Genomic DNA, 12,321 nt, shown 5'->3' with positions numbered 1-12,321 from the left:
AGTCGAGCGAAGGGGATGCCGGTGCAAGTGATAAGGCGGCCTGAGGGGTTGGGAGCGGGAGAGACTTGCCGACAGTTAAGATCGCAAGACGGATGACACTCGTCGACATTGGAATACTTGCTTAAGGTGTAAGCAAATGACTTTGAGTTACACTTTGAGAAGCGTGCAAGGCGGTTTTCTGGTTTAGCTGCAAAAACCGCAGGAGGATGCAGTGAACATGGCATCATCGCGAAGCTTACGTCAAGAAAAAGCTAAGTCATAAAGACGCCTAGGCCATCCGATGGATAGAGAAAAATTCGGATAAAACTACGCCTAGGCCATCCGAATGACAGAGAAAAATTCGGACAAAACTGCCTCCGGTGGTAGTTGTGAGTGCATTTTAAGTGAAGGACAATTTAGGGATATGATTGTTTAAGGGTTAAGCTACCTTTCTAAGCCTATAAATAGAGGTGTAGAGCTGTGTGGAGAGGATGACCAACCATTAGAGAGTTGTGTGGTTGAGTTTTTGGAGAAGGTGTGAAGAACGGTGATGTCCTAAGAGAGAGAGGAGGTGAATTAGGACACTTAGAAATCAATAGCTCTAAAAACTTTACAAGATAAATATATTAATGACTCCAAAAACTTCACAAGATAAATATATCTTAATTTCTATCTAAATATGCTATATGTTTATCTAGTGTGTCTACTCTACCGCTCAAGAGGATTGCAACCTACTCTAGCAAGGTAAATTGTAAGTATGTAAATGTGAAAGTATAAATAAGATAGAGAGATAAATTTGACACGAAGGATTTTTATCATGTAGTATCGGTGGCGCACAAGCCACCCTTAGTCCACGTTGGAGCTTCACAAAGAATATACTCCTGGTCGTCAAGTTTTTTTCGATCACGGCTCTTGAGATACCAAGTCACCAAGACAATGAATCAAACACAATGAGCCACTAAGCCATCAAGGCGAGGTTTCACCACTAACCTCTCTTCCGATCACTTATGCTACGTTTTCACTTCAGAGCTTTAGTCACAAAGACAAGAGTATCCACGTCCCCGCATAATTTTCTTGTCGTCGCTCCACACCAAGTCGGATTGTTAACAAGTTACTGACGAGTCATTAAGACTCTAAGGCATCGGCATACATCTCGGTACACAGTTGGATCACTTCTTGATTTACTCTCTAGGTTGCATCACCTAGCAACTCTTCTCTCTAGACCTATAAGCGCTAATCACTCTCTAATAGCATGCTTAATCGCCTTGGATGAACACTTTTAGCATTTTGATGGCTTGGATATCTTCTCTGTGTATAAGGTTCTCTAGACTCCAGCACCTCCAGATGACCGAGTTGGTAGGTATTTATAGCCTCAAACCCATCTACTAATTGTTGTTCCAACGGCTCATAGAATCTATGAACACCGGATGATCTGACATTAATAGAGGTACTAACACCAGATCATCTGGTGAGTACAGAAGAGAAAACTAGCCGTTGGAACCCACTCAGACTCATTTATGAACACTAGATGTTCTGGTGTTGTGTTCACTTCATCGGCGGACCTTCCAGCGTGTATACTTGAGCCTGACCGCCACTTCTCTTCTCTCTGCAAGAAATACTCCAGTGTGTTGAACTCCTGAGCGTCGGATCATCCGGTGTGTTGATCTTCAATCTTCAACATTTGGAACCATCTCTGTAAGAAGTAGTCCAGCGCATATTCTCGTGTGTGTTCGACTCAAGCGTTGGACCTTCCGATGTATTGCTCTTCTTCTACTCGAAAGAAAAACACTCCGATGCTGCTCAGTGCCTAGCACCGGACCATCTAGTGAGGCATTCCTCGCCCTCTTTCAGAATTGCTCTGATGTGTTCATCGGGGTATCGCTGGACCTTCCAGTGAGTGTAATCTTCATTGAACTCTACTGATAGGATACTCGAACGTACAAACTTGTCCAGCGCCGGACCATTCATTGAGGTCATTTTCTCTGTGTCTTCTCCAATTCAATCAAATTTTGTCCTAGCTGTAGTGACTTCTTCATGTATTGCATCCATGAAACCTACTAACATATATTCTTAATAAATATGTTAGTCCCAATGACTATGTTGTCATTAATCACCAAAATCACAATCATAATCTAATAGGGCCATTTTCGCTACAGAGGGAGAGATGAGTGCTTAACCTATGTGTATGTGAGAACTTTTGTAAGGAAAATATGTTAGTAATCTGCAGAAAAGAGGACTGTCTTTTGCAAGAAATGAAGTTTATTTTGTCTCCTATGCTTATATCAATCTCCTTCTAGTTCTACTCAATTGGCTTTGTTGCGAGTTTTTCTTTCTTGGATAAGATTTTCGTTTTGATTTTTAGGCTGAAAATTATCTTTCATGTGAAGTTGGTCTTCTTGTTGCTAGAGATATAAAATTCACATACCATTATATATAAATGGATCTTAAATTTTCTTGCATCTAGATCATCAACTTAGAGAACTTCTTCTCCCGATGATCTTCTTTGGATCAAAGCGCTTCTCTCATCTAGTTGAAACCTTTTTTGTGGCGATGACTTGTAGATTAAGCTTTATTAGACCCTAGAGTTCATATAAAATCACGAGGGCCATGATTCTTTTTTGCGCGACAACTTGTTTCTCTCTAGATTTAGTTTTCGCTTGAGTTTTTGAGGTGCATTAGGTAAAACATAGGAGAAGACCATCCGATTCGAAAGAATTTAGTAAGACATCTATTCACCTCCCTCTATCGCTATTCTCGATCCAATAGCCTTTTTATCCCCTCTATATTTTGTTTCTCTCTCTAGTCACCGGTTGCAGCAAAATGAATGGAAACCGGAGAACGAGGCTTGGCTTGGATAGCTACTGGAGGTGATTGTATCTCCTACTCACCAGAGATAAAACTCTAAGTTTGCTTCTTATGTGTCTCATCAAGGCGAAAATTCTTCCCGTGGTAGGCGAAGTACCCGTTAACAGCGAGAAGTTTATGATAACTTTATCAATCTTTAAGTGTTAATAGTGAGGTGACTATAGTCACTTGTTCAATTCTTAAGCTCTGCATCTTCGATAAACACGGTGTGAATAAGTGTATGTAGTGATGTAATTGCGTGCGTTGGTCTAGCTAGGGCTTTAAACAATGGAAACTGAAAGAACACCTGGGTCTTACAAGAAATACTATATTCAGTAAAATAAATAAATTCCCTCTTGAGTCTTGAACACGCAGAATTGGATACCTTCCTCCACGTGCACCCCAATAATTGTAACAGTTCTCTAAATCATCCGACACCAACACCTATTCCCACCTCAGCAACTGACAGGATGGGCCATTGTCCTTGACCCCACTGTCATACACTGAGTCTCTCCGAAACTAACCGCCCAACGAACCCGCCGCCCCATTGGGCGGACGTGCCCGTGCCGTTAGACGCAACCCCACCTGCGACTGACAGACTGTCCCTAAGGGCCCACACGTCGTTCCCAAGCACGCGGCGTCCTCCCCTCACCGACGTGTGGGCCCATGAGAGACGGACTGGCCCACCTGTCAGAGGCGTGCGCGCGGGTATAAACCCTCCGCTTGCCCAATAGGCAGCTGTAGCTTCGTTCCCACCTCCCTCCAAACGCAACCGCCGCTTCGGATTCGCCGGCCACCGCCATTCACGGCAACCATCGGCGGACAGAGGTCGGCGTCGATGCTTCTGGCCGCCGGGTAGCGCGTTTCGAATGGTGGAGCCCTGTGTGTTTCGCTGCTGCTGCTGCTTGGGGATCTGAGCTGCTGCTGGGGCGGTGGTGACCGGTGGCGTCGGGGCGCCGGCGATGTCGGCGAAGGAGAGGAGGCTGAGCAGGCTCGGGAGTTGCAAGAATGCGGCGGCAGGAGGTGGCGGTGGGGGTTCCCCCGCCGCGAGGGGTCACCGGGCAGCGGCGACGGCTCCTCAGCGGAGTCTGTTCGCAGCGCTCTTCGCGTTCCTGTGCGCCGGCGTGGTCGTACTCGGAGGCGTGCACGTCATTGGAGGTGAGCCTTCCTTTCCACTTCTCTCCTCCTTGGGCTTTCTGCGTTCTCCTGGTGTGAATTGGATCTTGGTTGGGTTTAGGTAGGCCACTGGAATTGTTTTCTCACAGAAATCTTGTGCTTGGAGCGTGGTGGGATTAAGAATGATTTTGGGTTAAAAAAATTTCATCTTTAGATACGAATTTGGTAAGTGTTTGGTGTTCGTTGTTGGGGATGTGAGAAAGGTTGGCTCCTTCCGTGAGGTTTGCGATAGATCTGATAGGATCTTAGCACTCGCAGCAAAATTGCAATTTTATCATTGGATTCTTGCGTTCCTCGGTGTTTTCATGGGAGCAGGAACAGCTTGGCATTCCTGGATTGGAACGTTAGCGAGCGAGTATATTATAATAGTGGTGCTGCTGCTTTTGACTAATTGATACTAGAATAGGAAAAACTCACGCCAATACGCCATCACATGAAGAATGTGTGTTGGTGTTTCTGAATTCAAGCATGCTAAATCCGCTTCGTTTGTTTCTTTTTTACGCGAGGTGCTGATGTTCTTGTCTCTGATGCAGCATCGTTCCGGCCGGTGCTCAGGACGGCGTGGCCGTCGGCAACCCTGAACGCCATCTCGTCTGATGCCGGAGCGCAGCAAGCTGGCGGTGGAGCCGACACTGTGTTGCCGTCAGTCCAAATCCGGCACGCTGTTGCCTTGCCGGACCGTGTTCTCCTAATCCTCAGGGACAGATCGGTGCTGCCAGCTCCTGAGCAGTTCGAGTGCCTGTACTCCCCTGCTAACTCCTCGGAGCTGCGCCGCCCACCCTTCTTGGCCGCCTCCTTGCCTGATGGACTCAGCCTCGTCCATTGCCCTGCCGAGCCATCTGGTGTGGCTGTGTCTCTGACACTGTCCCTGTCACCTCCGGTGGTGCCGCTCCAATGGGATCGGCTTGTGTACACCGCACTTGTTGACAGCCGGGACAACTCCACCGTTGTGTTAGCCAAGGGGATGAACCTCCGCCCAGGCCGTTTGGGTGTGGCGTCGCGGTATGAGTGCGTCTTTGGCCGGGAGCTGTCGAAGCCAAAGCATGTGCTCACATCCCCTGTGATTTCTGCTGCACAGGAGATATTCCGGTGTGTGACACCAGTTCGTATTCGCCGATACCTCAGGATGACAACTGATGTCAACGGCAATGGAGACAGTGATGACAAGCCTATATTGGTCTCTATCAGGACCAAGGGCCGGGGGAGCTCTACGCTTCCCTCAATCGCTCAACCTGAGCCACTTCCTCGGTATAACAGGCATCGACGGCAAAAGGCACATTCAATGTGTGTATGCACCATGCTGCGTAACCAAGCACGGTTCCTCCGAGAATGGATCATCTACCACTCTCATATCGGCGTGCAGCGGTGGTTCATCTATGACAACAACAGTGACGATGGCATTGAGCAGGTCCTCAATACCATGGATCCAGCAAGGTACAATGTGACACACTATCTGTGGCCATGGATGAAGTCTCAGGAAGCTGGATTTGCACATTGTGCTCTCAGGGCCCGGGAAAGCTGTGAGTGGGTGGGGTTCATTGACATCGATGAGTTCTTGCACTTCCCTGGCAACCAGACTCTACAAGATGTGCTCCGAAACTACTCAAATAGGCCACGGATTGGTGAGCTCAGGACTGCGTGCCACAGCTTTGGTCCATCAGGTCGGACTAAAATTCCCAAGAAAGGTGTTACAACAGGCTATACCTGCAGGTTGGCTGCGCCGGAGCGTCACAAGTCAATTGTCAGGCCGGATGCTCTAAACCCATCACTCATCAATGTGGTGCATCACTTCCATCTGAAAGAAGGGGTGAGGTATGTGGACATTGGTCAGGGAGTGATGCTGATCAATCACTACAAGTACCAAGTTTGGGAGGTGTTCAAGGATAAGTTTTCCGGGCGTGTTGCGACCTATGTCGCCGATTGGCAGGACGAGGAGAATGTCGGATCCAGGGACAGGGCACCTGGTTTAGGGACCAAACCGGTGGAACCGGAGGATTGGCCAACTCGGTTCTGCGAAGTATACGATACTGGTCTTAAAGATTTTGTGCACAAAGTGTTCACAGATCCGGACACTGGAAATCTTCCATGGTAGATGGTAAACACTGTATTTGATCTGGCACGACACACAATAGACGGCATAGAGACACACAGACAGGGAAAGACGATACACAAAAGGAGTAGTTAGCTGATTGATTTTCTCTTTGGTACATTTTAATCTTAAGATTTTTTCTGCTCTTATTTCTTTTAGAATCATCCGTTTTTCTACATATCTAAGAGGTAAATGATTCTTTCGTAGATACAGATAGGTAGCAGGTTCACTGTAAGTTTCGTTGGTGAAAGAGGGAATGCATAGGAATATAGGATGACTACTTGACTTTCTTTCTTCTTCAGATATTTTACCTGGCTGTGTGCTCTTATATGATGCGTCATAAAATACTAAAATTTCAGCACCTGGTTAGATGGGTCACCTATTCTGCAAATGCAAACAAATTAGTTATGGAGAAGATTACAATTCAATTCAGTAAGCACAAGCTATTTAACTGGCAGTTTCTAATGAAGACAAGGATATTTGGCTTTTCAGGGAAAAATCACACCCAGAACATTTGCTTTTACTTGTTTTTTACTTTTCATTTACATAATGGCAACTTTATGTTTATCATCTTTAGATGCAACTAGTAGCTTTGGGAAAGTATTCTGTTGTATCAAATCAGCAAGTTTCTTAGAAGAAGGAAAGAACTAGATCAACATCCAGATCACTCTCATAATCTTGGTTTCTTTCTTCTTTTACTTTAGTGCCTCTCTGTTCATACTTTATTATCTGAAGTTCCTTGACAAGATGGCATTACTTGGATGCAATGCAAGGGTCCCAGTTCTTTATTTTACGATTAACCATAGGTTTATCAGGACAGGTTTCTCATAGCTAAGTCAAAAGAAAGGGGAAGCAACTGGCATGAACTTTCTAATATCCTATTCTCTAACCCCCAGACTAATCCTTGTTTCTGATGTTAGCTTTGCTGTACCAATCAAGGAAAACTATGGACAACAATACAAAAGCTGGCATGTGTGTGGATTGGTTTGGTGCCTTCTGGGGATGTTGCTATCTGAAGATAGCTCTCAAGGAGCTGAGGAAGGCTCAAAGAGTAAACTACAAATTTTAGCTGCAGTTTGGTACCAAGTCAGTATAGTATAAGGCTAAAATAACGTAATAGTGATAATACAACAATGCTTGTATGTAGACACATGATCTGCCATGATTCCTGGACACTGTTGCTCAGTTGGAAGCTTGAAAGGCTCTTGCATTGGACAGTAGTGCCTGAATTTCTGGCAGGTAGGCTGGCACACCACTGCTTGTCTCTCCGCCTCTGGCACAGCAAAGTTGTGCCCATAACATATCTGAAATGCTCCTCCACTTTGGACCCTGATTTTGCCACAGTGCTTGCTAATAGCTTCTGTGAAGGATCTGTTTCATTGTGCCCACTGAATATTGGAGGGATATGGTTTGTCCAGTGGATAGAAGATACTAGATATTTTGTGTGGGTAAAATGGGAAAGGAAACATGAAGTGCCAAGTATTCAGAAACAAATAAAGTAGTCAAAAGTGTTAAATATTTGGAAACGGAGCTAGTATCTTTCTAGCTTCGTCGGTTTATCATCCAAGACCAGCTAACTAGGCACGCCTATGGCTAGGGGATGCAAGCGGGGTGGGCTTGCGGGCTTTGAGGCCCGTTTAACTACAATTATAATTATATTTTTGCATCTATTTTTATATTAGTGGATGAAAAATAAAGTAACATGTAAGCTAGTGAGCTATCCATTTGTATCCCCACCTATGGCAAATTGAATGTTACACAGCGATAGGATGGCGCAAAAAAGAGAAGAAAAAACCGGTGGGTCCAAAGTTAGGCAGTCGGATGCTGCGTTGCTGGTACTACTTCGAGAAGCAACCAGCACTACCCGTTCGAGCTTTCTGCAACTGAACTTGTGTCCAACCCTGATACCTGAGCTGCCAACTCAACGGAAAAGAAGAACACCGAAACCTCACGTGGCAAATGGACACGCATATAGGAGCTTTCCACGCTCTTCTCTCCTCTTGTACTCATCGTTTTTCTTCACGTCGTTTTTGGTCAGTCCTGGCAGATGTATCGTAATTCTCCGCTATAACTTATCCAAAACAAAATTTGCAGCCTAATTTGATTGAGGACCAGCATGGCGAATTCGTAACAGTGACAGCAGCTGCCATCGGAATTTTCGAGTAATACATCTTAATACCGAGTCTCTATTCTCTCCTGCGTCAGAATTCCCTTTTTTTTTTCGAGAGTAGGATCAGAATTCTTCTTAGAACACACTAGTCATTATTGGTCTCTTTCCTAGCCATTATATCCACATGAACAAAAGAGATCGAGTATTCACAGCACAGTCAGGAGGCTCTGCACTTGAGATATAACATTCAGATTTCAGAACAAAGCTTTATACACAGAATGCAAGCCCACCACCAACCAGCTAGATATGCTCTGGACTCTGGTAACACCTACTCAATTTCCTCTAAATGAACAGAAACAATTGAAGTTGGATTGTCGAAACTCTTCAGCAGACTAAAAACACGGGTTAATTGTAGTTTCTTGATTCATCTATAGAAGGAACTCCCTCCAGGAAGCTCCCAAGAAAGGAAACTTACCTTTTCAGCCCCTTAAGAGAAACCCACTACGTTGGGGCGGCCCAATATGGTTCAAATTTGCAGCCTCGATCGATACTGCAGTTGGGTTGAAGAGAATATGGCAGGAAAACAGCCTAGCCGAGATACCAGCGGCTCGCGGCGAGCGGAGGTACGTCGTCGTCGCAGGACGCGGCGGCGTGCGCGCAGTCCAACAGCGCCATGATGTCAGGAGCTTGACAATGCTTGATGACGAGGGTACCTTGGATGCTGTGCGGCAGCGGGCCGCAGGACGCGACGGTGGTGGTGAAGGCAAGCAATTTGGCCGCCATGGCCGAGCGCGTGATGGCGGACAACGCGAGGATGACAATGACGGAGGTATTCCAGGCGGTGGCACAAACCACGACGGTCGGCGCAGGTCGACGGCTTCTTGCCGGTACAAGCTACCAGGGGCGGAAAGTAGGGATGCAAGTTTTATATTTATTAGGTCAATCAGTGGCACTCGTGGTGATCGAAGACCGTCACCGTCGCCAGAACAACTCCACAAACTACACGGGCTACCTTCTAGTTCTTGTATACCTGATATAGGCTACTACTAACTGACGTGTGAAGTTCTTACTCAGAATTCTGCACTGGTGGATCCATCTTAGTGATCAGGGTTATGGGAAACAGGGGAACACATGAGCTGAATGTACAAGCCAAAAAATGATTCCTACACATGAGTAGCGGACATTTCTACAACAGGATAGTTCGTCACTTGTGTCTGATCAAACATACAGCTTTTATCGCCATGCGATCACTAGAACAATCGTCACATGACTGTTTACGGACAACAGTTATAAATGATGATGACTACACATCACTAGAACTATCACTAGAGCTATCATAACGGCTTTTTTCTCGCTCTTTTAGCAAAGGGTGTCTGTACTCTTCCTTGGAATAACCAAGGATAATGCTCCTGACATGGGCGAGTTGTTCAGAAGAAAGCTTACTGCATGTGGGCATGGCGAGAGCGTCCCTCGCCATCCGAGACACCGTCGGGTACTCCCTGCTGTGATCCTTCCACCAGCTGAGAATGTCAAAACCCTTTGTCGTCCGAGGCACGGGACTATCGCGCAGGTAACGATCAAGTTCCGTCTGTGAACGGCAATACTCGTCCCATGCTTGTTCTGATGGATCAGCATTGTCCCCCGCCGCAACGACAAGACTTGAATCTGCACTGTTGATTCCACCAACATATTCAGTGTAATCAGCATACAGCTCAGTGATCTGTTCTGTTACGTCGGAGATGTAGCTTGCTGCCTCATTAGAACCAAATGCTCTCCTGAAGGCGAATTTTAGGTATCTGAGTTTGTACCGGGGATCCAGTACAACCGGTATAGACCATACGAGGTATGAATCTTTTAAGTTCTTGTCTAAAGTGTCCATTGCATCTTTAAGAACATCTGCAACATCTTTGTCATATAGAGAGCTAAAGCACATTTCATTGAAAACATCTGCATTGTCCCCAACAGTCCGTTCTAGTTCAGATTGCAAGACTTCCCTCACATTAAACAACTCTGCAAGACAGAGATTTGAAGTCGGACAGCTGGAGGCTGAAATTCTTTTAATGGCACCATATATCTTCCCCCAAATGTTGCACAACAGTCCTACGATTTCAGAACCTATGTCTGCAATTGTAGACGAATCTTCCTTGCGAAGAACTTCCAAAGAACAATAGCACGCATACCAATGCTCACCGTATGCCCATTGGCATTCTAGACCAAGTTGTGAAAGAAGCTGCTGGCACTTTTGTCTAGTCAAATGTAAATCCTGCACGCCTGACTGTAAACACATTTCTAGACCGTCATCTGTATCTAGAAGAAGGCGGCTAGCAATGGAGTGAAGCACCTCGTCCATGTAGGTGGTACTAATTGATTCTTGCTTTATGCGACACATCAGTTTGTGGTCAATATCGCCGTCCATTTTACCACGTGCCATCATGAACAGCCTATCCAAAATATCACGTCCTGAAATACCATCAATCAAATGATCAATGGAATAGACATCAGGATCAAGACAAACCTCAGGAGCTCCAGAGAATGGGTCATAGAAGTCACCCCATGGTACATCCACATAAGCATCCATGACTACCTTGTGAAGATTCCATTCATCATCGATGAAGTGGCATGCTGTATATAAAAAGAGAACATTTACAGTACACCATGATACTAGATAGTAGAGAGTATCATTGTTGTGATCTAACCGTCCATTTTAATAGGTATTATTGTAATTATCTTGATACTCTTAGGGGTAATTACGTCATTAACTGACCGGACTTCGGACCTTCGCCACCCATCATCGACCGGCCGACGGAGGGTGAAAACCCTAATAAATGAAATGAACAGAATAAGTGAAAGTTTATCCGAAGAATAAACTAACATTTTGACCTTCCCTAATTAAACATATAATTTACAAGTTTATCATGTTTTTTTTCCAATCCTACCCTTATGATACCTATGATACTCTTTAATGATACCCATGATACTGGTGGGCGATAAAGTATCATTGGACCAATCTAAATTATCAGATAAAAAAAATGAATGGCATGCACTCATTTAGGTGTACTATAAAAATCTTCTATAGAAATTGCCGCTCCATGGTTCTAGCTCTGCCCACTGCTAAACTGACCCGCCCATGGGAGCGCCTTAGCCTGGAGAACAGATCCGTCCTTGCTTCATCAAAGATACCATCGCAAATCTCCTCGATGGCAGAGCGTGAGGGCACCCTGAATTCAGGGTTGAGGCGGCGCACGAAGCTCCTGAAGTAGTCGTCCTCGACGACCGACGAGTCGTATCCATGCAAAGCGATCATCCGAGCCAGGTCTCCACTGGCCTGTTCTTCCAGGCTAGTCTTGTGGCCAGCTTCTTCCTGGACAGCAGGCTCGCAGTCAGATGATGGATCTGAGCGCGACGAAGCAGAGGGCCGCGGTCGTCCCCCCACAGCTGCAGCTTCCTGTCCCTTGCATTTGCATAGCCTGGCGCGTGACTGCAGGCTGCTCGTGCCGTTTGTAGTGTTCGCGCTGAGCACCAGACGGCAACTTCTGCACTCCGCTCTGTCCTTCCCATGGTCATCTGTGAAACGGTTGAAGTGCTCCCACACACCGGACCGCGGTTCCAACTTTCGCTTTCGCTTTCGCCTTTGGGTGCTCGCCTCTGCCATGTTCGTCCAAGGAGGAGCTGACCAGTGACCAAAAGAATGGCCAAGTTTTGCTCTACATGAGATGTTCGACGGGAAAGAAAATTAGAAGTCAATCAGTAAGGAACAGTATAAGTATTGCACGTATATCTAGAGATCAATGTAGGTCTTGTTGGATTTCACCGGGATCCGCATATACACACGACGAATCGAAGAAGAACGACACGAAGAACACAATAAAAAAAAATTAGACACAGGCACTAGCGCCTGTTCTTTATCTTTTCCCACGCTTTTTTCTCATGATTACAAAGTTGCTTATATAAGCTATTCACACGATGGAATATACGGCCATCACGGCGACTCGACTTCCCGCATACGCCGCAAACTCTGTTCGTGCAACAACAGGACTCATATCATTCATTTATGTTAAGATTTATATTAAAAGATTAAATGAAAAAATACATGATAGATAAGGAGAATCAACGAATGGATGAT

At 45.7% G+C, this 12,321-nt stretch overlaps 2 protein-coding genes across 2 annotated transcripts; one reads left to right on the top strand and one right to left on the bottom strand.

The window, feature by feature from the left end:
• The first annotated feature begins 3,573 nt into the window (after positions 1–3,573).
• On the top strand, positions 3,574–6,389 carry LOC133896149 (glycosyltransferase family 92 protein Os08g0121900-like). The gene is made up of 2 exons (XM_062336671.1): positions 3,574–3,981; positions 4,533–6,389. The coding sequence occupies exons 1-2, from the start codon at positions 3,786–3,788 to the stop codon at positions 6,089–6,091; spliced, it is 1,755 nt and encodes a 584-aa protein (XP_062192655.1). The 5' UTR covers positions 3,574–3,785; the 3' UTR covers positions 6,092–6,389.
• A 3,112-nt stretch (positions 6,390–9,501) lies between these two features.
• LOC133895964 (zinc finger BED domain-containing protein RICESLEEPER 1-like) lies at positions 9,502–11,850 on the bottom strand. The gene is made up of 2 exons (XM_062336484.1): positions 11,379–11,850; positions 9,502–10,820 (listed from the first exon to the last, which is right to left on the bottom strand). The coding sequence occupies exons 1-2, from the start codon at positions 11,848–11,850 to the stop codon at positions 9,502–9,504; spliced, it is 1,791 nt and encodes a 596-aa protein (XP_062192468.1).
• Positions 11,851–12,321: the final 471 nt, after the last annotated feature.

Source organism: Phragmites australis, chromosome 16 (genome assembly GCF_958298935.1).
Source record: "Phragmites australis chromosome 16, lpPhrAust1.1, whole genome shotgun sequence".
In the NCBI taxonomy this organism is placed as follows: Eukaryota; Viridiplantae; Streptophyta; class Magnoliopsida; order Poales; family Poaceae; genus Phragmites; species Phragmites australis.
This window is presented reverse-complemented; position numbering and strand designations above follow the sequence as displayed.

Excerpts from the sequence above, each read along its gene's own strand:
- LOC133896149 (XM_062336671.1), top strand. The coding sequence starts at position 3,786 with ATGTCGGCGAAGGAGAGGAGGCTGAGCAGGCTCGGGAGTTGCAAGAAT. Across the intron at positions 3,982-4,532 it reads AGGCGTGCACGTCATTGGAG|CATCGTTCCGGCCGGTGCTC; the intron begins GTGAGCCTTCCT and ends TCTCTGATGCAG.
- LOC133895964 (XM_062336484.1), bottom strand. The coding sequence starts at position 11,850 with ATGGCAGAGGCGAGCACCCAAAGGCGAAAGCGAAAGCGAAAGTTGGAA. Across the intron at positions 10,821-11,378 it reads CATCGAGGAGATTTGCGATG|CATGCCACTTCATCGATGAT; the intron begins GTATCTTTGATG and ends TTTTATATACAG.